Below are 24647 nucleotides of genomic sequence, written 5' to 3'. Positions count from 1 at the left end.
GTCCTAACGGGAATCAAGTTTAGTAATGTGTGAGCAAATACTTATAAATAGTTACATGAATGAATGTTGGGTGGGCATCTTGGTAATACTACTACAAAGTACATCTAATAGTGCATCATTCATGGTTGTGTAGGTTGTATTTATATAGACTTCTTATTACTGCCAGTCTGTGAATCTTATGTCTGCATTTATTTGTTCATCCCAACTGCCTGATTATATTTGAGAAGAAATAACCACATTCACTAGAGATGGTATTATGCTATCTAACCGTAGTTCTAATGTTATTTAAAGCTTTCTAAAATTTATAATCCATGATCACTCAGTTTAAGACAAAATCCATTATATCATGTAATGGGAAATTGTATACATGTTGCTGTATTTTGATTCTTTCCAAGTTTGTTTAAAAATATGAATTTTGAGTTATACTTTACTGGTGATTTCTCTTTCAGGAAAGATCTTCCTACTTGGAGTATCAAAAGCTAATGAGAGAAATAGAACATTTGAGTCGTTTATATATTGCTTATCAGTTTTTGCTGGCTGAAGATACCAAAGAACGCTCAGCTGAGGAGTTAAAAGAAATGCAGGATAAAATTGTGAAGCTTCAAGAAGAATTGTCTGAAAATGATAAAAAAATAAAAGCACTTAGTCATGAAATAGAAGAGTTGGAAAAAAGAAAAGATAAGGTCAGGCAAATATGTAAGAATAGAATATACACTCTGAAAAAGATATTAAATTATATATTATACAATAACTATTTAGGATTTACTGGGCATTGTCTTCTGTATCGATTTCTTAATCTTAAAGTATAATAATGAAATTGCTTATAAAAAGTCAATAATTTATGTAGAAATTATACAAGAAAAGGGCATCATGAACAAATTTTTAAGTACATTGATTGAACTGGGTGCATTTGATTATAGGAAATTGGAGGTATACTCCGATCTTTAGAAGATGCTCTTGCAGAAGCTCAGCGAGTTAATACTAAATCTCAGAGTGCCTTTGATTTCAAGAAGAAAAATCTGGCAAGTGAAGAGAACAAACGCAAAGAGCTGGAAAAAAATATGGTAGAGGTAAGCAAACGAGAAGTGTAATTTAATTCTAGTAGTATACATTTATCCATTCTGTTAATATTTATTGAGTGTCTGCTATGGATCAAGGGTAATTGTTTGGGGTAGGATGTAGCAATGGACAAAACACCTTGTGGGTCTTTGTTTCAGTGAGGGAAATGATGATAAATAAGTGAAAAATATCATATGTTATATAGTGATAACTGATGTGGAGAGAAAATAAAGCAGTGGAGAGGGTTGTAGTGTAGGGGACGGGGGTGTAGTTTGGGATTTTAAATTGGGTAGCCATCGAAGGTCTCATTGGGAGGGCTGTATTTCATTAAAGACCTGTAGGAGGTCAGAGAACAATGTAGATAAATTGGGAGGCTGTGGGGAAAGATGTTCCAGGCAAAAGAACAGCAATTGCCCCAAGTGCCTAAGGTACTGGAAAAGTAAAGAGATAAGTGTAGCTGGTTATCACTAAGTAGTAGAAATGCAGAAAGGTAATGGGGTGTAGGATCACATGTGATTTTGCAAAACATGTGAAGGACTTTGACCTTTATTCCGAGTGGCATGGGAAGCTGCTGGAGTTGGCTGAGCAGAAGCATGACGTTTTAATATTTTAATAGGACTATTGCTGTTTTGAGGATAAACTAAAGATAAATGGAAGAAGCAGGGAATCCAGGTAGTAGGTGTCCAGGTGATAGCCCTTGGATAAATGCTATAGAAGTTGGGATATTAGAGAAGTTGTGGGAATTTATGTGTATTTTAAGGATAGGTCCAGCAGACAGACCCAGTAGATTTTTTTTTTAATTGAAGTATAGTTGATTTACAATGTTGTGTTAATTTCTGCTGTACAGCAAAGTTACTCAGTTATATGTATATACTTTTTCATATTCTTTCCCATTATGGTTTATCACAGGACATTGAATATAGTTCCTTGTGCCATACAGTAGGACCTTGTTGTTTATCCATCCTATATATAATAGTTTTCATCTGCTAGTCCCAAACTGCCAACCCATCCCTTCCCCACCCACCTCCCCCTTGGCAACGACAAGTCTGTTCTTTATGTCTGTGAGTCTTCCTGTTTCGTAGATGTGTTCATTTGTGTCATGTTTCAGATTCCACGTATAAATGGTATCATATGGTATTTGTCTTTCTCTTTCTGACTTACTTTGCTCAGTATGATAATCTCTAGGTCCATCCATGTTGCTGCAAATGGCATTATTTCATTCTTTTTAATGGCTGAGTAATATTGCATTGTGTGTGGGTGTGTGTGTGTGTGGGTGTGTACATACACACTACATCTTTATCCATTCCTCTGTCCATGGACATTTAAGTTGTTTTCATGTCTTGGCTGTTGTAAGTAGTGCCAGCAGATTGGTTTTTGACTGTGAAAAAGGACTGAAGGATAACTCCAGAGATTTGTCTTTGACAGTGTGAAATATGGTTACCATTTGTTGAGTGGAGGATAATAGGCTTGAGGAGCCAGTTAGACATCTAAGTAGAGATGTTGGTTTGATAGTTGAATATATGAACCTTGAATCCAGGTTGAAAATACAAATCAAAATACATATGCTGGCATGCCCCAGGGCTAGTGCTCAGACTTCTTTTATATACACTCATTTCTTAGGTGATCCCGTCCAGCCCTATAGCCCTAAATACCGTCTATATATTGATGCCTTTCAAATCAATAATTAGCCTTGACTCCTTCTTTGAAGGACTCGTTTGTCAAGCTATTTAATTGACATTTTTATATGGATGACTTTAGAAGTCTAAAACTTAACATAACCAAAATAGAACTCTTAAATTTTCCCTACCTACCCAAACCTGCCTGAGTTACTGAATTTTTCTCATGTAAGTAAATGATACCACTATTAACCTAGCTGTTCACTCCAGAACCTGGAGTCCTCCTGAATTTTCCCTTTTCTCTCAAACTCTATGGTATCTAGTTCATCAACAAATTCTGTTGACTCTAAAAGTATATCCAGAATACAGCCACTTTTCACACCTCCTTCACTGCTAACCTGGTTGAACCCATCACCTCCCAGGAGGGATACTCAGTAGTGTCCTTAATAGTTACCTCGCTTTCACTTGCTCACTGTGCTCCAACCACAGTTCCTCTAACACCCAAGCATATTTCTCAGAGCTTGCCAAGTATGCTGTCCCCCTAGTATTAGCATGATCACTCCTTTTGTTTAATTTAGGTTTCTGCTCAAAATATCATCACAAAAGGCCTTCCTTCATCATTCTTAAAACAGTAGTCCCATCATTTCTTGTCCCTTTACCTTGCTTTAGTTATTTGTTTACTATGTCTTCCACCTTAGAAATGTAGGCTCCCTGAGGACCCTATGTCTTTAATGTCTAGAATAATGCCTGGTACATATCTAATAAATATCCAATGAATCATGAATTAAGTGAGCCAAAATTTCTGGTCACTTTCATGTAAATATGACTAGATTTTTTTTTTCTTTTTTTTTTCTTTCAGTGCTGGTATCTTACATAGCATTAGATACCTGGTTACTAGAACTTAAAAGGTGTTAAGTGTTAGTAATGCTGTTCCCATAATTATTTAACACTTAAATTTATGGCCTTTAATAGCTTATATTTTCCTATTCATGCTATTAATCCTAAAATCTCTACTTTGAAGCTTTGGGTAGGGTGGTTATTATTTCAATTTTATAGGTTTAGAACTTGATTTTTAGTTTTTTCAAGTGGTTTGTTTAAATTTGCAATGATGTTTTAGTTCACTGTCTCCCAGATTCGACTATAACATATGGAATGAAAGTATTATTAGGATAAGAGGTACATTTATCCTAAAAACTGAGAAAGGCTGAATTTCAAAAAGGCTGAATTTCAAAACTGAGAAAAGGCTGAGAAAAGGCTGAATTTCAAAAAGGCTGAATTTCAAAACTGAGAAAGGCTGAATTTCAAAAAGGATAAGAGGTACATTTATCCTAAAAACTGAGAAAGGCTGAATTTCAAAATCTCAAAACTGAGAAAGGCTGAATAAAGTATAAAGTTATGATGGTTAAGTTACCATGTTCACTTCAAATTGCTGTGAAATTTGATGACATAAAGGTATATGTGTTTAAGAAAATGGATGGTTTTCTAAAATATAATACTTTCCAATCTGAAACTCTTCCTAAAGGATTCTAAAACTTTAGCAGCAAAGGAAAAAGAGGTTAAAAAGATGACAGATGGGCTGAGTGCCCTTCAAGAAGCAAGTAATAAAGATGCTGAAGCTTTGGCTGCTGCACAGCAGCACTTCAATGCTGTTTCCGCTGGCCTGTCCAGTAATGAAGATGGAGCAGAAGCAACTCTTGCTGGTCAAATGATGGCCTGTAAAAATGACATAAGTAAAGTTCAGACAGAAGCCAAACAGGTAAATATAGACAGTAAGCACTATGTGATTGCAGTTTTTTTAAATTTTTTTATTTTCATTTTTTTTTGAGAAGCTCCTTCACATTATGCTTTGGCAGTTGTTATAAAATGTTGAAAATAATCAGATCAATATCAAGGAACTTTTTATTGTTTACTATATTCTGTCACTCTTTAGCACCTAAAACAATGAAATTCAAATATGTTGATTGCTAACTGTTGACAATGTTAGTTTAAGATGTTATAAAACGTAAAATACCTTTATAGATTAATTGAAATTATAAGTGCCATAAATGCTCTGTTCTGCTTTCAGCATTGTATGGAATATTTGAGGTTAGTTTGTTTTCATCTTTTTGCTATTTTATTGACATAAAATTGAAGTTTTAAGCTTTAACAGGAAAACAAAAATGTCTTCATTTCTATGTCTACCACACTAAGTTCTTTAAAACTTTGTTTCTGAAACTTCGTAGTATCCTCCTTGGAAGTATCTCTACCTCCAATTTACCCCCATTCCAGTCTTTGGTTTCCCTACTCTGATTTCATAATCTTCAATGGCTTTTCGATCTATAAAATGGTTTTCATATTTGTTTAGATAGTTGTGCAGCTTAGAAGTCCTATGAACGCAGGAGTTTTGATGGCAGAAAGAAAAAATGTATATATACACACGCACATTCATTTATTTGTTTTTTAATGGAGGACTCATCTTTAAAAATATACACAGATGTATGTGTATTAATCCCATTCAAGGTTTTCTATTATATATTTGCAACTTTTTCATTCGAAGATTATGGTCACAAAAAAGGTGATGGTCCGTTTTTTTTTTGTTAACTTATTTTATATTGGGAAAAGTCCACCATTCAGTTTTAAAGGAAGTATACAGTCATTTAGATCTTAGAATACTAGTTGATGGTTTTAAGGAATAGTGCTCAATTATATAAACTAGCATTTAAATATCAGACTTATAGCTTTTAAATTTTTCTGTCAGTTTAGCTTCCTTTTCCTGTATAATTTTATTTCTCATCGTTCAATACAGTTGTACAATTATACAACACAAATATACATAAATACAAACATGCATATCTAAGTGGAAAAGGAGGGAAGAAAGTGATAGAAATAGCTTTCTATTTTTTTTAATTTAACCAGCTAATGATAGTTATTCTTTGATATAATTTTTGAGCTCATTGGTATCAGTTTTATAAATATTAAAAATATGGACTTAAATTGCAAATTATTTAATGATTGAAGCTTTTATTCATTTATATTCTGAGTAGTGTTTTGAGGTGAAAACATTGGGAAATGATCTATTGAGATATTGATCCAAGTGACCAAACAGTTACATTTTTAAGGCTGATGTCTCTTAAAGCAATCTGAGTCTGTGGCCATTTTATCACTAGCACTGTTTGCCTCATATAGTCTGTTACATTTTTCTGTTATAGGCTCAGATGAAGTTGAAACATGCCCAACAAGAATTAAAGACTAAACAAACAGAAATTAAGAAGATGGATGGTGGCTATAGGAAGGATCAAGAAGCTTTAGAAGCTGTGAAGAAACTTAGAGAAAAACTTGAAGCCGAAATGAAAAAGCTAAATTATGAAGGTTGGCCTTTAAAGATGTTAAATCGTTAGGAAGTAGTGATTATTGATAGAAACTTCCTTAAATAAAGGAAATAGCAAGTAGGAAATATTTTATCCATTAATATTAATGGGTATTAGTATAGGAATTAATTATAAATATAGTCACAAAAAATAAGTATAAATCAACCCTTTGAATTTTTGAAAGCTCAATGCTGAGAATTTCCTGCTTTAGTCACTCTGAAGTGCCACTTGAAAACTCAAAAATGTTATTTTTATATTTCTACATTAGTAGGTATCCAATTCATATGTTGTTTCTTGGCATGAAAATGGTGTTATGTGTTGGAAATATGTCTACTTGACACTTGATAGAAATTTGAATGTCAAGCATGCTTTTATTTAATACTTAGCAGAAGTTTGTATTTTGCTTTTAGAAATGCTTTGGAAATAGAGGTTACTAATATTTTCCTTAAAGCAGTAGAATATTTGAGTTTTTAAAACTTGGTTTCAATTTACTTATGACTTATTGTTCAGAAAACAAGGAGGAATGCCTTCTGGAAAGGCACAGGCAGCTATCTCGTGATATCAGTAGATTGAAAGAAACATATGAAGCTCTCTTGGCCAGATTTCCCAATCTTCGATTTGCCTACAGGTAAGAGAGCTAAACACTGAATTCTAACATCATGGTAATAACCAGGATATATTTTTGTATGAAAGTTATTGTAAGCTGCTTTTCCTTAATTGATATATTTTCCTTAAATGTTTATTGAATGTTTCAGGTTTGTAGGCAGGGGAAATTCTTGTGAAATTTAAGGCTACTAATGCCACTAATCTTAAAACCAAAATGAGGGGAATTTAATCTCAGTTGGAAAGTTCCTTTAAAGTTATTATATCATTAATATCAAATAACTGTAAACATCAACATTTTACAGTTTGTTTTACTATATGGTTCTTTTTTCATGGACTACTTAATATATGTATTACAAAGATTAGAACATCAAAGTTATTTTTGTTACATTGAAAACATATACACTGAAAGATCTTTTAATTGATTTTAAAACAATAGTCAAGTGTATAGTAGCATACTGTGTAAAGAAACCAATGTACATACCTTAATTAAAAAAGGCTTTATTACTTAAAAATACTATCAGCTGACAGTGCAGGGTTGCCATAAACCTTCAATTTGTAAAAAGCAAAACAAAACAAAAAACAGCAGTATTTGTGAAACACAATAAAAGGTATGCCTGTAGCTGGCTAGTCATCTGAGACATTTGAAAATTTTTGTTCCATTAAAACTATATGATTCTTGTGCTATTACTTTATTGTCAGAAAGAGCTCTTGACTACTAAAGTACAACTTTTTCTATTTTCTTATCTAAGATTAATTTTTGTCCACTTTTCTGTTTTAGGGATCCAGAGAAGAACTGGAATAGAAATTGTGTGAAAGGACTTGTAGCTTCACTGTTTAGTGTGAAAGATACTTCTGCAACCACAGCTTTAGAATTGGTGGCTGGGGACCGACTCTACAATGTTGTAGTAGACACAGAGGTAAATTGATTTTCATGAAAGGAAAGCTATAATTGCTGTTTAGCTTGAAAAATCATGTGTTCCTAGTAGAACTGGGTACTTTCTTGATGTTTTAAGCTTCTCCTAAGGCTGGATGCTTATCTTTACAGGGTAAAACTATAGAGTTAATGACTTTTTAATTATGTTATTGATTATATTTGATTAACTCTATTCCGTTCTTTATTATGGCTGAGTAATGCTAACTCGGGAGCCCAGAATGCATATTATCGATCTTAGAATTTTGATTGTTCAGGATAGTAGGCATTCAGCATTTATTTGATTATGGATTCCTAAACTTGCACTCATCCATTTAAATGTTCTCTGTCATTAATATTTTTTTCATTTCTAATGCACAACGTTTTAGGTTACTGGAAAAAAGCTACTAGAAAAGGGGGAATTGAAGCGCAGATACACTATAATTCCACTCAATAAAATTTCAGCGAGACGTATTGCTCCAGAAACTCTGAGGGTTGCTCAGAATCTTGTAAGTCTTTTTTATATGCTTTATCTGCATCTTACTTTTTTTTAAATTACAGGACATTAGCTTTGTCCTTTGAAGTAAATTCGGATTTAAGTCACATATCAAAGCACAAAATTTTATTGTGATACCATGCTTAAAAAAGTTAAGATACCAAAGAGAATAAGTTGGCTTTTGTGAAATTAGATGGAGAGAGAATAGAAATGATATTTTAAAGTTGTAGTATTAAATGTCCTTATTTTATTTTTTAAATTTTTATTGGAGTATAGTTGATTTACAATGTTGTGTTAGTTTTAGGTGTACATCTACGTGATTCAGTTATATATATATATATATATATATATATATATATATATATATATATATATATATATATATCTCCATTATTTTTCAGATTATTTTCCCATATAGGTTATTATGGAATATTGAGTAGAGTTCCCTGTGCTATACAGTAGATCCTTGTTAGTTATCTGTTTTATTTATAGTAGTATGTATATGTTAAATCCAGTCTCCTAATTTATCACTTTCCCTCACGTTTCCCCTTTGGTAACCATAAGTTTGATTTTGAAATCTATGAGTGTCTCTGTTGCTGGTCTCTTAACTTCAAATGCATTTCCCATTTCTTGGCATTTGTACTCTTCTCTTCTCACAGTTGCTGGTTTTGATACTGTATTTGTGTCTGGATGATTTCCAACTTTTACTTTATGTTTATCTTTCTTGGTGAGCTTTCCCATTTGTGATTTTCTTGCTTCTAGTTGTGGACTCCTTTTTGGTTTTTTTCCTGCCTAGAGAAGTTCCTTTTGAATTTGTTGTAAAGCTGGTTTGGTGCTGTTAAATTCTCTTAGCTTTTGCTTGTCTGTAAAGCTTTTTTTTTGTTTTTTTTTTTTACATCTTTATTAGAGTATAATTGCTTTACAGTGGTGTGTTAGTTTCTGCTTTATAACAAAGTGAATCAGTTATACATATACATATGTTCCCATATCTCTTCCCTCTTACGTCTTCCTCCCTCCCACCCTCCCTATCCCACCCCTCTAGGTGGTAACAAAGCACCAAGCTGATCTCCCTGTGCTATGCGGCTGCTTCCCACTAGCTATCTATTCTACGTTTGGTAGTGTATATATGTCCATGCCACTCTCTTACTTTGTCACAGCTTACCCTTCCCCCTCCCCATATCCTCAAGTCCATTCTCTAGTAGGTCTGTGTCTTTATTCCTGTCTTACCCCTAGGTTCTTCACGACATTTTTTTTTTCTTAGATTCCATATATATGTGTTAGCATATGGTATTTGTCTTTCTCTTTCTGACTTACTTCACTCTGTATGACAAACTCTAGGTCCATCCACCTCACTACAAATAACTCAATTTTGTTTCTTTTTATGGCTGAGTAATATTCCATTGTATATATGTGCCTCATCTTCTTTATCCATTCATCCAATGATGGACACTTAGTTTGCTTCCATCTCCTGGCTATTGTAAATAGAGCTGCAATGAACATTTTGGTACATGACTCTTTCTGAATTATGGTTTTCTCAGGGTATATGCCCAGTAGTGGGATTCCTGAGTCATATGGTAGTTCTATTTGTAGTTTTTTAAGGAACCTCCATACTGTTCTCCATAGTGGCTGTACCAATTCACATTCCCACCAGCAGTGCAAGAGCGTTCCCTTTTCTCCACACCCTCTCCAACATTTATTGTTTCTAGATTTTTTGATGATGGCCATTCTGACTGGTGTGAGATGATATCTCATTATAGTTTTGATTTGCATTTCTCTAATGATTAATGATATTGAGCATTCTTTCATGTGTTTGTTGGCAATCTGTATATCTTCTTTGGAGAAATGACTATTTAGGTCTTCTGCCCATTTTTGGATTGGGTTGTTTGTTTTTTTGTTATTGAGCTGTATGAGCTGCTTGTAAATTTTGGAGATTAATCCTTTGTCAGTTGCTTCATTTGCAAATATTTTCTCCCATTCTGAGGGTTGTCTTTTGGTCTTGTTTATGGTTTCCTTTTTTTTTTTTGCCGTACGCGGGCCTCTCACTGTTGTGGCCACTCCCGTTGCGGAGCACAGGCCCCGGGCACGCAGGCTTAGCGGCCATGGCTCATGGGCCCACCAGCTCAGCGGCATGTGGGATCTTCCCAGACTGGGGCAGGAACCCGTGTCCCCTGCATCGGCAGGCGGACTCTCAACCACTGTGCTACCAGGGAAGCCCTATGGTTTCCTTTGCTGTGCAAAAGCTTTGAAGTTTCATTAGGTTCCATTTTTTTAGTTTTGTTTTTATTTCCATTTCTGTAGGAGGTGGGTCAAAAAGGATCTTGCTGTGATTTATGTCATAGAGTGTTCTACCTATGTTTTCCTCTAAGAGTTTGATAGTTTCTGGCCTTACATTTAGGTCTTTAATCCATTTTGAGCTTATTTTTGTTTATGGTGTTAGGGAGTGTTCTAATCTCATACTTTTACATGTACCTGTCCAGTTTTCCCAGCACCATTTATTGAAGAGGCTTTCCTTTCTCCACTGTACATTCCTGCCTCCTTTATCAAAGATAAGGTGACCATATGTGCCTGGGTTTATCTGTGGGCTTTCTATCCTGTTCCTTTGATCTATATTTCTGTTTTTGTGCCAGTACCGTACTGTCTTAATTACTGTAGCTTTGTAGTATAGTCTGAAGTCAGGGAGCCTGATTCCTCCACCTCTGTTTTTCTTTCTCAAGATTGCTTTGGCTATTCAGGGTCTTTTGTGTTTCCATACAGATTGTGAAATTTTTTTGTTCTAGTTCTGTGAAAAATGCCATTGGTAGTTTGATAGGGATTGCGTTGAATCTGTAGATTGCTTTGGGTAGTAGAGTCATTTTCACAATGTTGATTCTTCCAATCCAAGAACATGGTATATCTCTCCATCTATTTGTATCATCTTTAATTTCTTTCATCAATGTCTTATAATTTTCTGCGTATAGGTCTTTTGTCTTTTAGGTAGGTTTACTCCTAGATATTTTATTCTTTTTGTTGCAGTGGTAAATGGGCGTGTTTTCTTAATTTCACTTTCGGATTTTTCATCATTAGTGTATAGGAATGCCAGAGATTTCTGTGCATTAATTTTGTATCCTGCCAGCCTTTACCAAATTCATTGATTAGCTCTAGTAGTTTTCTGGTAGCATCTTTAGGATTCTCTATGTATAGTATCATGTCATCTGCAGACAGTGACAGCTTTACTTCTTCTTTTCTGATTTGGATTCCTTTTATTTCCTTTTCTTCTCTGATTGCTGTGGCTAAAACTTCCAAAACTATGTTGAATAATAGTGGTGAGAGTGGGCAACCTTGTCTTGTTCCTGATCTTATTGGAAATGGTTTCAGTTTTTCACCAGTGAGGATGATGTTGGCTGTGGGTTTGTCATATATGGCCTTTATTACGTTGAGGAAAGTTCCCTGTATGCCTGCGAGGCCACCATCACCCTGATACCAAAACCAGACAAGGATGTTGCAAAGAAAGAAAACTACAGGCCAATATCACTGATGAACATAGATGCAAAAATCCTCAACAAAATACTAACAAACAGAATCCAACAGCACATTAAAAGGATCATACACCATAATCAAGTAGGTTTTATTCCAGGAATGCAAGGATTCTTCAATATACGCAAAACAATCAACGTGATACACCATATTAACAAATTGAGGGAGAAAAACCATATGATCATCTCAATAGATGCAGAGAAAACTTTGACAAAATTCAACACCCATTTATGATAAAAACCCTGCAGAAAGTCTATAAAGCTTTTGATCTCTGTTGAATCTGAATGAGAGCCCTGCTGCGTAGAGTATTCTTGGTTGTAGGTTTTTCCCTCTCATCACTTTGAATATATCATGCCACTCCCTGTGGCCTGCAGAATTTCTGCAAAAAATCAGCTGATAACCTTATGGGGGTTCCCTTCTATGTTATTTGTTGCTTTTCCCTTTTTACTTTTAATGTTTATCTTTGTATTTAATTTTTGTCAGTTTGGTTAACATGTGTCTTGGTGTGTTCCTTCTTTGGTTCATCCTGTATTTGATTCTCCTTGCTTCCTGTAGTTGAGTGAGTGTTTCCTTTCTCATTTTAGGGACGTTTTCGGCTACATCTCTTTAAATGTTTTCTCAGACCCTTTCTCTCCTTTCTCCTTCTGGGACCCCTATAATGTGAATGCTGTTGCAGTTAATGTTGTCCCAGAGGTCTCTGAGACTGTCCTCATTTTTTCTCATTCTTTTTTCTTCATTCGGTGGCAGTGGCCAGTGTTGTGGTGACCAGAGCCTGCACTAGATATTGAGCAGGGCCTCCACTTTCCTCTGTGGTTGTCACTGCCGTCAGGGGCAGGGTCTGCTTCCTAGTTGTTGGAGTAGAAGGCCCCAGATCTGTTTCTGAGCTGTGTTTCTGATCTGCGGTGTGAGGTAGGCAGGATTTCTCTCCCATTGGGAGAGAAACCACTGAGTATTCCTCCTCTGGAGTTGTTCACCTGTGATTATGCTCTACTGTGTCACCTTCCACCCATTGTGCTGGCTCACAAAGTACACTGTTGTTGGCCCTGCTCTCATCCCCTCTTAACTGTGGGTATGCTGGCAGTTGGCCCTGGTGTCTCTAAAGCATTGTTTTCACCAGGCCACCAATGCACATCCACTGAAGTCAGGTGCCAGGACTGCAGAAGTCATGCACATGGAGTTGCTGTGGGACCTATGGAGGCAGCTCAGACCCTGGCCTGGTTCAACCCACACAAAGCCCACAGCTGCTAAAGGCAGACCTGTCTCAGCTGCAGGAGCACTCGTTGTCTGTTTGGATATTCTGTAGGTGGTAAATTTACAAAGCTGGCAGCAGAGGTGTAAATCCATGGTTGACAAAGCTGCGAGGAGAGACGTCAGCTCTTCTTCCTTAGTCACACGGCCCCTGTGGCTCAGACCTACCAGCCTCTGCTCCTGAGGCTGCCCCTGAGCACAATGAGCCTGCCCAGGCAGGAGGGGGCCGGAGTGGTGACTGGTGCTTGTGAGGCCACTCAGGCAAGAGGGGGCCAGGGCGGCGGTCAAGATGCTCGGGTCCGCCCAGGTGGGAGGGGGCCAGGGCAGTGGTCAGGATGTGGGGGCTGCCCAGGCGGGAGCCCCTCGTAGTGCCTGCAGTGGCAGGTGCCAGTGCGTGGGGAAAGAGGCTGCAGTGGCGGCTGTGTCCTTCGCACACTGCTCAACAACAGCGCTTTGCTTCTGTGGTAGCTGGGTCTTCTTCCACGAACATTCCTGGTTGCCCTTATCCCTTCAGGCTGACTCCATGCAGACAGAAGTGGTCCTCTCCCCAGGTCAGCTCTCCAAACCCCACATTCCAGCGCCTAGCCCCTGTCCGTACCACCACACATGTCTCAGGCTGGGGTGCGCACGACTGTGGCACGGACTGTCCGCGTGTAGGTCTCACTCTGTCCTGCCTGTCACAGACTGGTTGCTGTACTTCCCTCTGAGCCCTCGAAGCTCCCTTCCTGTCCCATCTGATCTCCCCACTGGTGAGGATATCTCCCCAGGTGTGGGAACCTCTCCTCTCCTTCAGCTCCCCTCCAAGGGGTACATGTCCCATCCCACTTCCTCTTTTCTTTTTTATTTCTTTCATCGTACCTGGTTACATGGGGATCTTTCTTGTCCTTTCAGGTGTCTGAGGTCCTCTGGTAGTATTCAGAAGGTGCTCTGTGAGAATTGTTCCATTTGTAGATGTATTCTTGATATATTTGTGGGGAGGTGTGTTCCACGTCACCCTACTCTGCCATCTTCTAGAATGTCTTTAAACCTAAGTCACATGACTGTCAGGTGGCATTAAATGTTAAAAGTTTTGATTTCCAAATTGAATTATAGAGCTTATAGATAAATACAAGAATTCTTCAGGTTTTTTCATGCCAGGCACACTTAAACTGACTACAGTGACAACCGTTATGGAAGGTATCCATCCATCTTGCAGAGATGCTTCTCTGTTAGAGCTTTTCTAGATTGCTTACCAACCTATGAACATACAAAGCAGGTAACCAGTATATGCAGTCAGCTGCTGAGATAGATCTAAAGTGGTGTGGTTACTAGTAAACAGATGAGTACAAGGAAATACATTTAAAAGGCTGTTGTGGTTGCATAATATTTGGTAAAAACATGAAGCCAATCATAACATTCAGCAGTGATATCAGTTATTGAGCAGGCATTCCAAGTGCATGAGTTGAAAAGAAAATTCTATGAAACCTGAAAATGCATGTATAATTAAGATACTAAATGGATAGTATATTTCTTGAAATTGAGACGCCTTCAATGAAAATTGTTTACTATCAGAAGAAGAAAGATGAGTACAGAGTAATTGAAAGGTGGTAATTTTGGTTAGTATTTACATCCTTTACTTAGAAAAATCACCTTAGAGTCTAGAAGGTTTTGGAAGTTATTTTAGTCCTATGTCAAGTTCCAGTGTTAGAAGTCAATTGGGGTTTTAAGTAACAACAAAAGCACTTCTACCCAGATCCCTCAGCCAGACCCATTTAATGGTAACTGCTATGTCAGAGGACACTGCTGAACATATGTTACATAGAGCTGCCTTCATTATGATTTCTGCTACTACTAAGCTCCATAAAGTATGCTAAGTTGTTCTAAAAATGTGGGCAGAGGTAGACATTATAAACAAAGGTTGAAAAGACAGTTGGATCAAAATAAAAGATTGAAGGATTTTAAAAGATTTTTTTTACTCAATTGTTTTTATTTCTGTAACTGGCAGGTGGTTGCCTTAGCATGTTTTATTTGAATGAAAAAGTATTCACTTTGGAACAACCAAGTTAATAATTGAAGCAAAACATTTTATGTAATTGTGTTGATCCAGAAATTGATGTACTTTAATTAAGAAAGGATGTTCAATAGAGGGGTGGGATAGGGAGGGTGGGAGGGAGGGAGACACAGGAGACACACGAGGGAAGAGATATGGGGACATATGTATATGTATAACTGATTCACTTTGTTATAAAGCAGAAACTAACACCATTGTAAAGCAATTATACTCCAATAAAGATGTTAAAAAAAAAAGTTTGTTCAAATAATCCACTTTGAATTTAGAAACTTGGTAGTGGCTTCTGCTTCATCGAAACTCTCATAATGACTGGTATTCTAGCTAAATGTTTTACTTAGATTTTTCAGTGTTTAAACTTGGAATTGTTTTTTTCTAAAAGTGTTGTTTTCTATAGCATTTTAGAAAATTCAAAAGGAGTTGTAGTGCTGGATAGGTATTCAGTTTCTGTTGTGGCAGTTCTTACTATTTTATAAAATAATATTTGAAAGGAAAGGAGTAATATGTATCACGACATAACTGTTTTCCCCCAGGTTGGCCCTAATAATGTTCATGTGGCTCTTTCCCTGGTTGAATACAAACCAGAACTTCAGAAAGCAATGGAATTTGTCTTTGGAACAACATTTGTTTGTGACAATATGGATAATGCAAAAAAGGTAGCTTTCGATAAAAGGATAATGACTAGAACCGTAACTCTAGGAGGTGATGTATTTGATCCTCACGGGACGTTGAGTGGAGGTAGGTTTTATATCATTTTGTCCTCACAATTCTGCGTGGTAGATAGGATGGGGTTTTTTTTTTTTTAAACAGGAAATATTGGGCTTGGAATGAGTTAATCCAGTGTTTTATTCCTAATCAAAGGATTGAGTTTTCTTTTGAATACCTACTTTGTGACAGGTGCTTAATATTAATTGAGAAATTCTACACTGTCATTGTCCTGAAGGAACTCATAGGCTAGTAATCAGTCCTATAGCTTTTCTTATTCATCTTAAGTCTATTCCCATTTATTTTCTCTTGCTTTTTGTCTTATTAAGATATTCTTGTCACTAGGATATGAAGTCTTTTTAGTCAGTACATTTGTAGCTTAACTAACCCACTTCTCGTTTAGGAAACACGTTAACTTCTAATTTGTGTATATGTTACTGCTCCTGTCAAAAGTAAAACAAAAAATTAAATCTGCCTGAATGCCTTAAGTAAGGAATTCTGAGATAATGACCATATATTTCTTGTTCTAATATTTGCAACACTGAGTTTCCAGATCCGTGTCAAGTGACCATGTAATAAATAACAAACACTAAATAGTACTTATTGTGTACTGGGCAGTGTTGTAAGACTGTACTGTCCAAAACAGTAGCTACTAGCCACATGTGGCTCTTTACACCAAAATAAGATAATTAAAATTAAATAAAATTAAAATAATTTCCTTAATTGCACTAGTCATATTTCAAGGGCTCAGTAACCACAAGTGGTTAGTGGGTAATTGGACAGTGCAAATATAGAACATTTCTATCATTCTATAAAGCCCTATTCTAAGGACTTTAAATGATTAGCTTATTTAATCCTTACAGCAACCATAAGGTAGACATTACTATCATCTCCATTATACAGTTGTAGCAACTAAGGTATAGACTGATTAAGTAACTTGCTGGTAAGTGGCAGAGCTCAGAATTTGAACTCAGGTGGTCTGATTACAGAGTTTGTGCTTTTAACCAAACCAAGAGACTTGGATGCCTCTTGAGATATCAAGTGTCTTAATTTCTTTCTAGGTCAAGAAAACAGCCAATATAATGAATTCCATGATATAGTATCAAGTTCCCCAGTATACAAGATGACTAGCATCTGCAATTGGAAGATAGAGACCAAATATTTTTAAATATCTAAAATAGAAGAAACATTTTAGATTTCATTGAATTGGAGGTTCTTACAATTCCTGCTTAAGAGATGGCAAATATGTAACCCCATATCATATAAACAAAGTGCTCACAATAGCATTGCTAATTGACCTTTGCATCCTCCCATCATACCTAGAGTTTTCTTGCCAACCTAACACCTCAGCCTGTTACTGCCAGACAGTTATAGTGCACGTAAGGTGAAACCAGTTTATGCTGCTACATCGAGTTTAGACCACATTATGATGTGGTAATAGACAGCTCCCAAATCTCAGTAGCTTACAAGTTTATTCCATAATTATGCTACATTAACTGTGGGTCACTTGTCTCTGCTCCATGTTATTCTCATTATGGGACCCAGGCTGACCGAGAAGTAAGTCCCTTTTGTGAACATACTTTTCTCATGGGAAGGGAAGGGGAAAACATGGTAAGTTATGTGCTGCCTCTTAAAGCTTCCTTTCAGAAGAGGTACATTTCCCACTGGTTGGCTAGAGCAAAGCACATGGCTAAGCCTGATGACAGTAGAGAGGGAAATGGACCTGGGAGGGATGGGCCCAGTAGGCAAGGGCAATGATTATTTTGAATAAATAATCCACCACATCTACTTAGAAGTATTTGTTATCAAGTATGTATGCCCTAAGATTCAAATGATGAAGTGAATTCTGTAGCTTCATAAACTTATTAAAGATTGGCTGTTGAATTATTTCAAGTATAATTCTCTCAGAAAAGTTTTTATTGCTTACTAAATACATGGTAACTTGGTGTCAAAGGCCTGTTTCAATTTGCCTCTGTCAGGTGCTCGATCCCAGGCAGCTTCTATTTTAACCAAGTTTCAAGAACTCAAAGATGTTCAAGATGAGCTGAGAATCAAGGAGAATGAGCTACAGGCTCTAGAAGAGGAATTAGCAGGCCTTAAAAACACTGCTGAAAAGTAAGACTTTGGTTGGATTAAGCTGTATTTAAAAATTTTCAAGGAGAATGAGCTACAGGCTCTAGAAGAGGAATTAGCAGGCCTTAAAAACACTGCTGAAAAGTAAGACTTTGGTTGGATTAAGCTGTATTTAAAAATTTTCTTGGTCAAAGATTTGGATGGTAGAAGATGAAAGAAAATTTTATTTAAAGAAATACTTCTGGGCTTCCCTGGTGGCACAGTGGTTGAGAGTCCGCCTGCCGATGCACGGGACACGGGTTCGTGCCCCGGTCCGCGAAGATCCCACATGCCGCAGAGCGGCTGGGCCCGTGAGCCATGGCCACTGAGCCTGTGCATCTGGAGCCTGTGCTCCGCAGCGGGAGAGGCCACAACAGTGAGAGGCCCGCGTACCACAAAAACAAAACAAAACAAAAAAGAAATACTTCTGACTTTTTTAATAATAACCTTGGTATTATTGAATAAGTTGTGAGTTGATAACATCAGTTTTTCTTAATATAAATAGTGTCTTTGTTTTAAGAAATTGGGGAAAGCTAATTAAAAGAAGGAAAGAAAAATCAGCCAAATATTCCCCTTTTTCTGCTGAGATACACTCTGTTAACATTCTGCTGGGATTAGTGAGGAAATCCATAGATACTCTAGAGGTTGATGCCAGAGGATACTTGAGTCCTTGATTTGAAATGATGTAATATTATAGCGTCGATTGGGTGTCTGCACTAAGTTTTGCAGCATTATGGCTGTCCTGTAGATGTTGAAGATCGCTAAGTTTCCTATGGAGAAGTTAAACAAGTTCATGTCAAAAGTCACTGCTAGAATTAAAGTGTTTACTTACAGTGTATTTTCTGTGTGGGTGTGGATATAGGTATGTATGCGTACTTTTCAACATTAGTTCTGCTTGTGTATGATACATATTTTGTGTATGACACAATATGTGTATGTCATTTTTTTTTCAAAATTGGTACTATGCTATTTAATGTAACCTTTTTTGTCACTTAACGTTATTTACTGTTGTGTGCCTCATGCCAAGTACTCTTCGAGGAGCTGGGAATATAGCAGGGAGTCAAACAGATAAACCTCTTCATCTTGTTTTGATATGTGTAGCTGGGCAACAGACAATATAAAAAGGTAAACTGGTAAAATGTATGTTAGATAATGCTAAGTTCTAAGAAGAAAAAAGTAAAATAGTAAAGGAGATATGAACTATCCAGGGCAAAGAAAGAGGTGTTGAAATTTTATATGGGGTGGGCAGGGAAAGCCTTACTGAGAAGACTGTTGAATAAATACCAGAATGATGTGAGTGAACTCGCCGTGTGGTTATCCAGGAGAACAGTCCTTACTTGCTGTAAAAGCTTCAGGAGTATAAATGCCACAAACTTACTAAGTACAGTATTTGAGAGCTTAATTGTAATTTTTTTCTAGTCACTCTGAAGATGGCAAATGGGAACTGAGATAAAATTAAAATCAGGGCTTCCCTGGTGGCGCAGTGGTTGAGAGTCCGCCTGCCGATGCAGGGGACGCGGGTTCGTGCCCCTGTCTGGGAAGATCCCATATGCCACAGAGCGGCTGGGCCCGTGAGCCATGGCCTCTGAGCCTGCACGTCCGGAGCCTGTGCTCCGCAACGGGAGAGGCCACAACAGTGAGGGGCCCATGTACCGCACAAAAAAAAAAAATCAAACATTTTATTTAGAATTCACAATACTGAATAAAGCTTTAAAAAAGAGAGAGAGAGAGATAAAAACCTTGAAATGAGAGACTTTCCTGGTTCGAGCCCTGGTCTGGGAAGATCCCGCATGCCGCGGAGCAACTAAGCCAGTGCGCCACAACTACTGAGCCTGTGCTTTAGAGCCCCGGAGCCACAACTACTGAAGCCTACGCACCTAGAGCCCGTGCTCCGTAACAAGAGAAGCCACCGCAATGAGAAGCCCATGCATTGCAATGAGGAGTAGCCCCCGCTCGTCTCAACTAGAGAAAACCCATGTGCAGCAATGAAGACCCAACACAGCCAAAAATAAATAAATAAATTTTAAAAAACTTGAAGTGATTTTTTTTTTTTGGTTAACTTTTGGCATTCATCTTCTGAAATCATCAAAACTTAGAATGGTACCAAGACTTCTTTGGGACACAGTATTATATGGAAAAGATTGCTGCAGTAAGTCAAAGTGGCCATTTGAAGATGTAAACTGTATCAAAATGCCCACTTTCAAACATTATATACATGTAAAGCTTGCCTTTTACCTTCATTAACATACATTAACCATAAAGTGAATGAACTTTTTCTGTGAGAAAGATACAAGAAGATTTCTCTGATATATGGAAGCTCTGTCAAGGCAATGAGTTTGTGGTCATATTTGGCTTGGAACTGTTAACTTTGTTGAGCAATACTGGATCATTATTCTGCAGAGATGTCTTGTAGACTAATTGTGGCCCAGAGGTTAAGGAAGAGAAATAGATTTTGAAAAATGAGAGTGGAAGGGTCAACTAAAGCCATTCTTTCATATATCATATCAGGAAAATAGCTTATATCTTTTTGCACATTTCTACACTTTACATTTTTAAATGAGTTGGAAAATGACTCGTTAAAATTATGCTGTCAAGCAGTCTCAGACAAGAATACTCAAGGGAGTATTTATGTTTTATAAGTTGCTTCCTTACTTTTTCCTCAAACCTCATGAATTTCTAGTGACAAGCAACCTTTGAATTTACTGTAATTTAAAATTTCACTGCAGCTGAATTAGCGAAATACCTTCCAAAGTAATAACTTGAAGCATCCAGAACTGGGGGAGAATTATAGGGTTTGCAAAAAAAGTGCTTTGCAAATGTTTAAGTTCAGTACTGTGCCATTTTAAACTACCAGTCTCCTTACAAAATGTAGGGAACATTTTTTTTTTAACATTTGAAACTAGGGATTAATAGATTACAAAATTTTTGAAATTTTATATAATTGTTATGTATTCTATTTTTGTGATGGGGAGCTGTTATGGAGTTTTTCTTTTTGATAAGGATCAGTGGGAGGAGTTATTTTTAAGGAAACCTATTTATTCAAAGATTATTGGTATTTTCTAAAATTAAGAATATTTCTCTGGATAGTTACTATTGGTCTTGGTCATTTAGGGTTGTTTACCTTCAGTAACCAAGTCAAACTTGAGTTTAATTGATGCCTCAGAAATGCGGAAGTTATCAAAACGAGTCTTGTAACCAGTGGCATCTTATATTATGTTGTATGAGTTTGTTTTGGGTAAGAGCCTGTTATTTAAAAGCATGTCTCTAACATCAGAAAAACTGTTGTCATTTATTATAAACTTCTCTTTCTTAAGGTATCGCCAACTAAAACAGCAGTGGGAGATGAAAACTGAGGAGGCAGATTTATTACAAACCAAGCTTCAGCAAAGCTCATATCACAAGCAACAGGAAGAATTAGACGCTCTTAAAAAAATCATTGGTAAGACAAAAACATTCGGTGCTAATCTGTTTCTACTGATAACCTTACTTTAGGTATTTAGCAGCTTTTGTGTTTATTATATATTTATCTGCATTAATTACTTTAAATATTTTAATTTAAAAACATTTTTCAATTTAAATATTTTAATAATTTTCTATTAATTTGCCCTTTTTTTTTTTTTTGCGGTACGCGGGCCTCTCACTGTTGTGGCCTCTCCCGTTGCGGAGCACAGGCTCTGGATGCACAGGCTCAGCGGCCATGGCTCACGGGCCAAGCCGCTCCGCGGCATGTGGGATCTTCCCAGACCGGGGCACAAACCCGTGTCCCCTGCATCGGCAGGCGGACTCTCAACCACTGCGCCACCAGGGAAACCCTTCTTGTCTTTTTGATAATAGCCATTCTAATGGTCAAAGTGATATCTCATTGTGGTTTTGATTAGCATTTCCCTGGTGATTAGTGTTGAACATCTTTTCATGTACCTGTTGACCGTCTGTATGTCTTCTGTGGAAAATGTGTATTCAGGTCCTCTGCCTATTTTTGGATTTGGTTGTTTTTTTCTATTGAGTTGTATGAGTTAATATATTTTAGATATTAACCCGTTATCAGATATATAATTTACAAATATTTTCTCCTATTCGGTAGTTTGCCTTTTAATTTTGTTGATGGTTTCCTTTGCTGTGCAGAGGCTTTTTAGTTTGATATGTAGTCCCACTTGTTCATTTTTGCTTTTGGTGTCAAATCCAAAAAAATCCTCAAAACCTATGTCAAGGAGCTTACCACCTGTGTTTTCTTCTAGGAGTTTCATGGTTTCAGGTCTTATGTTCAAGTCTTTAATCCATTTTGAGTTAATTTTTATGTATGGTCTTAGTGGTCCAGTTTCATTCTTTTGCAAGTCCAGTTTCCTTCCACCATTTATAAAAGAGACTGTCTTTTCCCCACTGTATATTCTTGACTCCTCTGTCATAAATTAATCGACCATGTATGTGTTGGTTTATTTTTGGGTTCTCTATTCAGTAGTTCCATTGATCTGTCTGTTTTTAATATCAATACTATACTGTTTTGATTACTCTAGCTTTGTAATAAAGTTTGAAAACAGGGAGTATGATTCCTCCAGCTTTGTTGTTCTTTTTCAAGATTGCTTTGGCTGTTTAGGGTCTTTTGTGGTTCCATACAAATTTTAGGATTGTTTATTCTGTTTCTGTGGAAAATGCCATTGAAATTTTGACAGGAATTGACTTGAATCTGTAGATTGCCTTGGGTAGTATGGACATTTTAACAATATTCTTCTAATCTGTGAGCACAGAATATCTTTCCATTTATTTCTGTCTTCAATTTCTTTCATCAGTGTTTCCTAGTTTTCAGTGTACATGTCCTTCACCTCCTTAGTTAAATTTATTTTTAGGTATTTTCTTTTTGATGCAATTGTAAATGGGATTGTATAGAAACACAACAGATTTTTTATACTACAACTTTGCTGAATTTGCTCATTATTTCTAACAGTTTTTTGATGGAGTCTTTAGGGTTTTCTATTTATAATACGTCATCTGCAAATAGTGACAGTTTTACTTCTTCCTTTCCAGTTTAGATGCATTTTTTTTCTTTCCCAATTGCTATAGGACTTCCAACACTATGTCAAATGAAAGTGGAGAGTAGGCAAGGATCCTTATCTTCTTCCTGATCTTAGAGGAAGAGCCTTCAGCTTTTTACTGTTGAGTGTGATGTTAGCTGTGAGCTTGTCATGTATAGCCTTTATCTTGTTAAGGTATGTTCTCTCTGTACTCACTTTATTGTGAGTTTTTATCATAAATAGATGTTGAATTTTCTCAGATGCTTTTTCTGCTCTTCAGATGACCATGACTTTATCCTGCATTTGTTAATATTATGTATCACACTGACTGATTTGCAGATGTTGAACCATACTTGTATCCCTGGAATAAATCCTACTTGGTCATGGTGTATGATCCTTTTAATGTATTGTTGAATACAGTTTGCTAAGGTTGTTGAGAATTTTTGCATTTGTGTTCATCAGGAATAATAGCCTGTAATTTTCTTTTCTTGTGGCGTCCTTGTCTGTTGTTGTTTTTTTTTTGTGGTATGCGGGCCTCTCACTGTTGCAGCCTCTCCCATTGCGGAGCACAGGCTCCGGACGCACAGGCTCAGTGGCCATGGCTCACGGGCCCAGCTGCTCTGCAGCATGTGGGATCTTCCCGGACCGGGGCACAAACCCGTGTCCCCTGCATCAGCAGGCGGACTCCCAACCACTGCGCCACCAGGGAAGCCCCCTTGTCTGGTTTTGATATCAGGATGATGTTGGCCTCACAAAATGAGTTTGGAACAATTTCTTCCTTGTCTGCTTTTTGGAAGAATTTGAGAAGGAAGGATTGGTATTAATTCTTCTTTGAATGTTTGTTAGAATTCACCAGTAAAGCCGTCTAGTCCTGGACTTTTGTTTGTTGGGAGGTTTTTGATTACTTACTAAATCTCCTAATAATCTCTTTTCAGATTTTGTTTCATCATGATTCAATCTTGATAGGTTGTATTTTCTAGTAATTTATTTTTTCTAGGTTGTCTGATTTGTTGGTGTAAAATTGTTAATAGTAACCTTTTATGATTCTTTATATTTCTGTGGTATCAGTTGTAACATCTCATCTTTTATTTCTGACTTTGAGTCTCTTTTTTTCCTTAGGTCTAGCTAAAAGTTTGGCAGTTTTAAAGAACCAGCTCTTACTTTCATTAATTTTTTTTTCTATTTCTTTTTAGTCTCAATTTCATTTATTTCCACACTGATCTTTGTTATTTTCTTCCTTCTACTAACTTTGGGCTTTGTTCTTCTTTTTGATGCAGTTGTAAATGGGATTATTTAGTGTATAGAAATACAACAGATTTTTGGTGTAAAGCTGTTTGAGATTTTTCTTGTTTCTTTAGGTAGGCATTTATTGCTATGAACTTTGCTATGAACTTCACTCATAGCTAGAACTGATTTTGCTACATATGATGTAAGTTTTGGTATGTTGTATTTCCATTTTCATTTGTGACAAAGTATTTTTTTATTTCTCTTTTGATTTCTTGGAATGACATTTCTACAATGAAAAGTAGTATAGGAAATTGTCTAATCATGGCTTTTAGGGTTATATTTGTACCTAGGTCCTAACGCTTAACAGTGTATGTCAGTTGTGACCATCACATGCTCATTCTGTCTTACTTTTTTATTTTTAAATTTATAAATTTAGAGGTAATATGTTTCCTATGCTTCATCCTAGACATGTTCTCACAGTGCTTCTCTACTTTAATAAAAGATTCCTTGAATAAAAATAAAGGAGCAAGGAACACTAAGTAAGCTTGCTTATGAAGTAAATTGTAAGCTTTCTTATAACTAAAATAAAAAGAAAATACCATAGTTACACACTCAGTTCTGATGTTAGGAAGCATACAGTCATATAAAAAGATGGTGTAAAAGATGGTCTGTGATATATATATATTTTTTTAGATGTTGGGGGTAGGAGTTTATTAATTTATTTTATTTATTTTTGCTGTGTTGGGTCTTCATTT

The 24647-nt window shown here is 36.6% G+C and overlaps 1 protein-coding gene across 2 annotated transcripts in view; it reads left to right on the top strand.

Annotated features, from left to right (window-relative positions):
* SMC2 (structural maintenance of chromosomes 2) overlaps positions 1-24647 on the top strand; it is a 52003-nt gene that overhangs the window by 9327 nt on the left and 18029 nt on the right. For both annotated transcript variants that reach the window (XM_082843190.1, XM_082843191.1), the window contains exons 8-17: positions 450-683; positions 921-1070; positions 4198-4431; positions 5864-6023; positions 6533-6650; positions 7407-7545; positions 7928-8047; positions 15376-15580; positions 17527-17662; positions 20974-21098. In XM_082843190.1, the coding sequence (XP_082699316.1) occupies positions 450-683; positions 921-1070; positions 4198-4431; positions 5864-6023; positions 6533-6650; positions 7407-7545; positions 7928-8047; positions 15376-15580; positions 17527-17662; positions 20974-21098 (1621 nt within the window). The remainder of the gene's footprint in view (positions 1-449; positions 684-920; positions 1071-4197; positions 4432-5863; positions 6024-6532; positions 6651-7406; positions 7546-7927; positions 8048-15375; positions 15581-17526; positions 17663-20973; positions 21099-24647) is intronic.

This window comes from Leucopleurus acutus (genome assembly GCF_964270905.1).
Source record: "Leucopleurus acutus genome assembly, chromosome: 7".
Lineage (NCBI taxonomy): Eukaryota > Metazoa > Chordata > Mammalia > Artiodactyla > Delphinidae > Leucopleurus > Leucopleurus acutus.
This window is presented reverse-complemented; position numbering and strand designations above follow the sequence as displayed.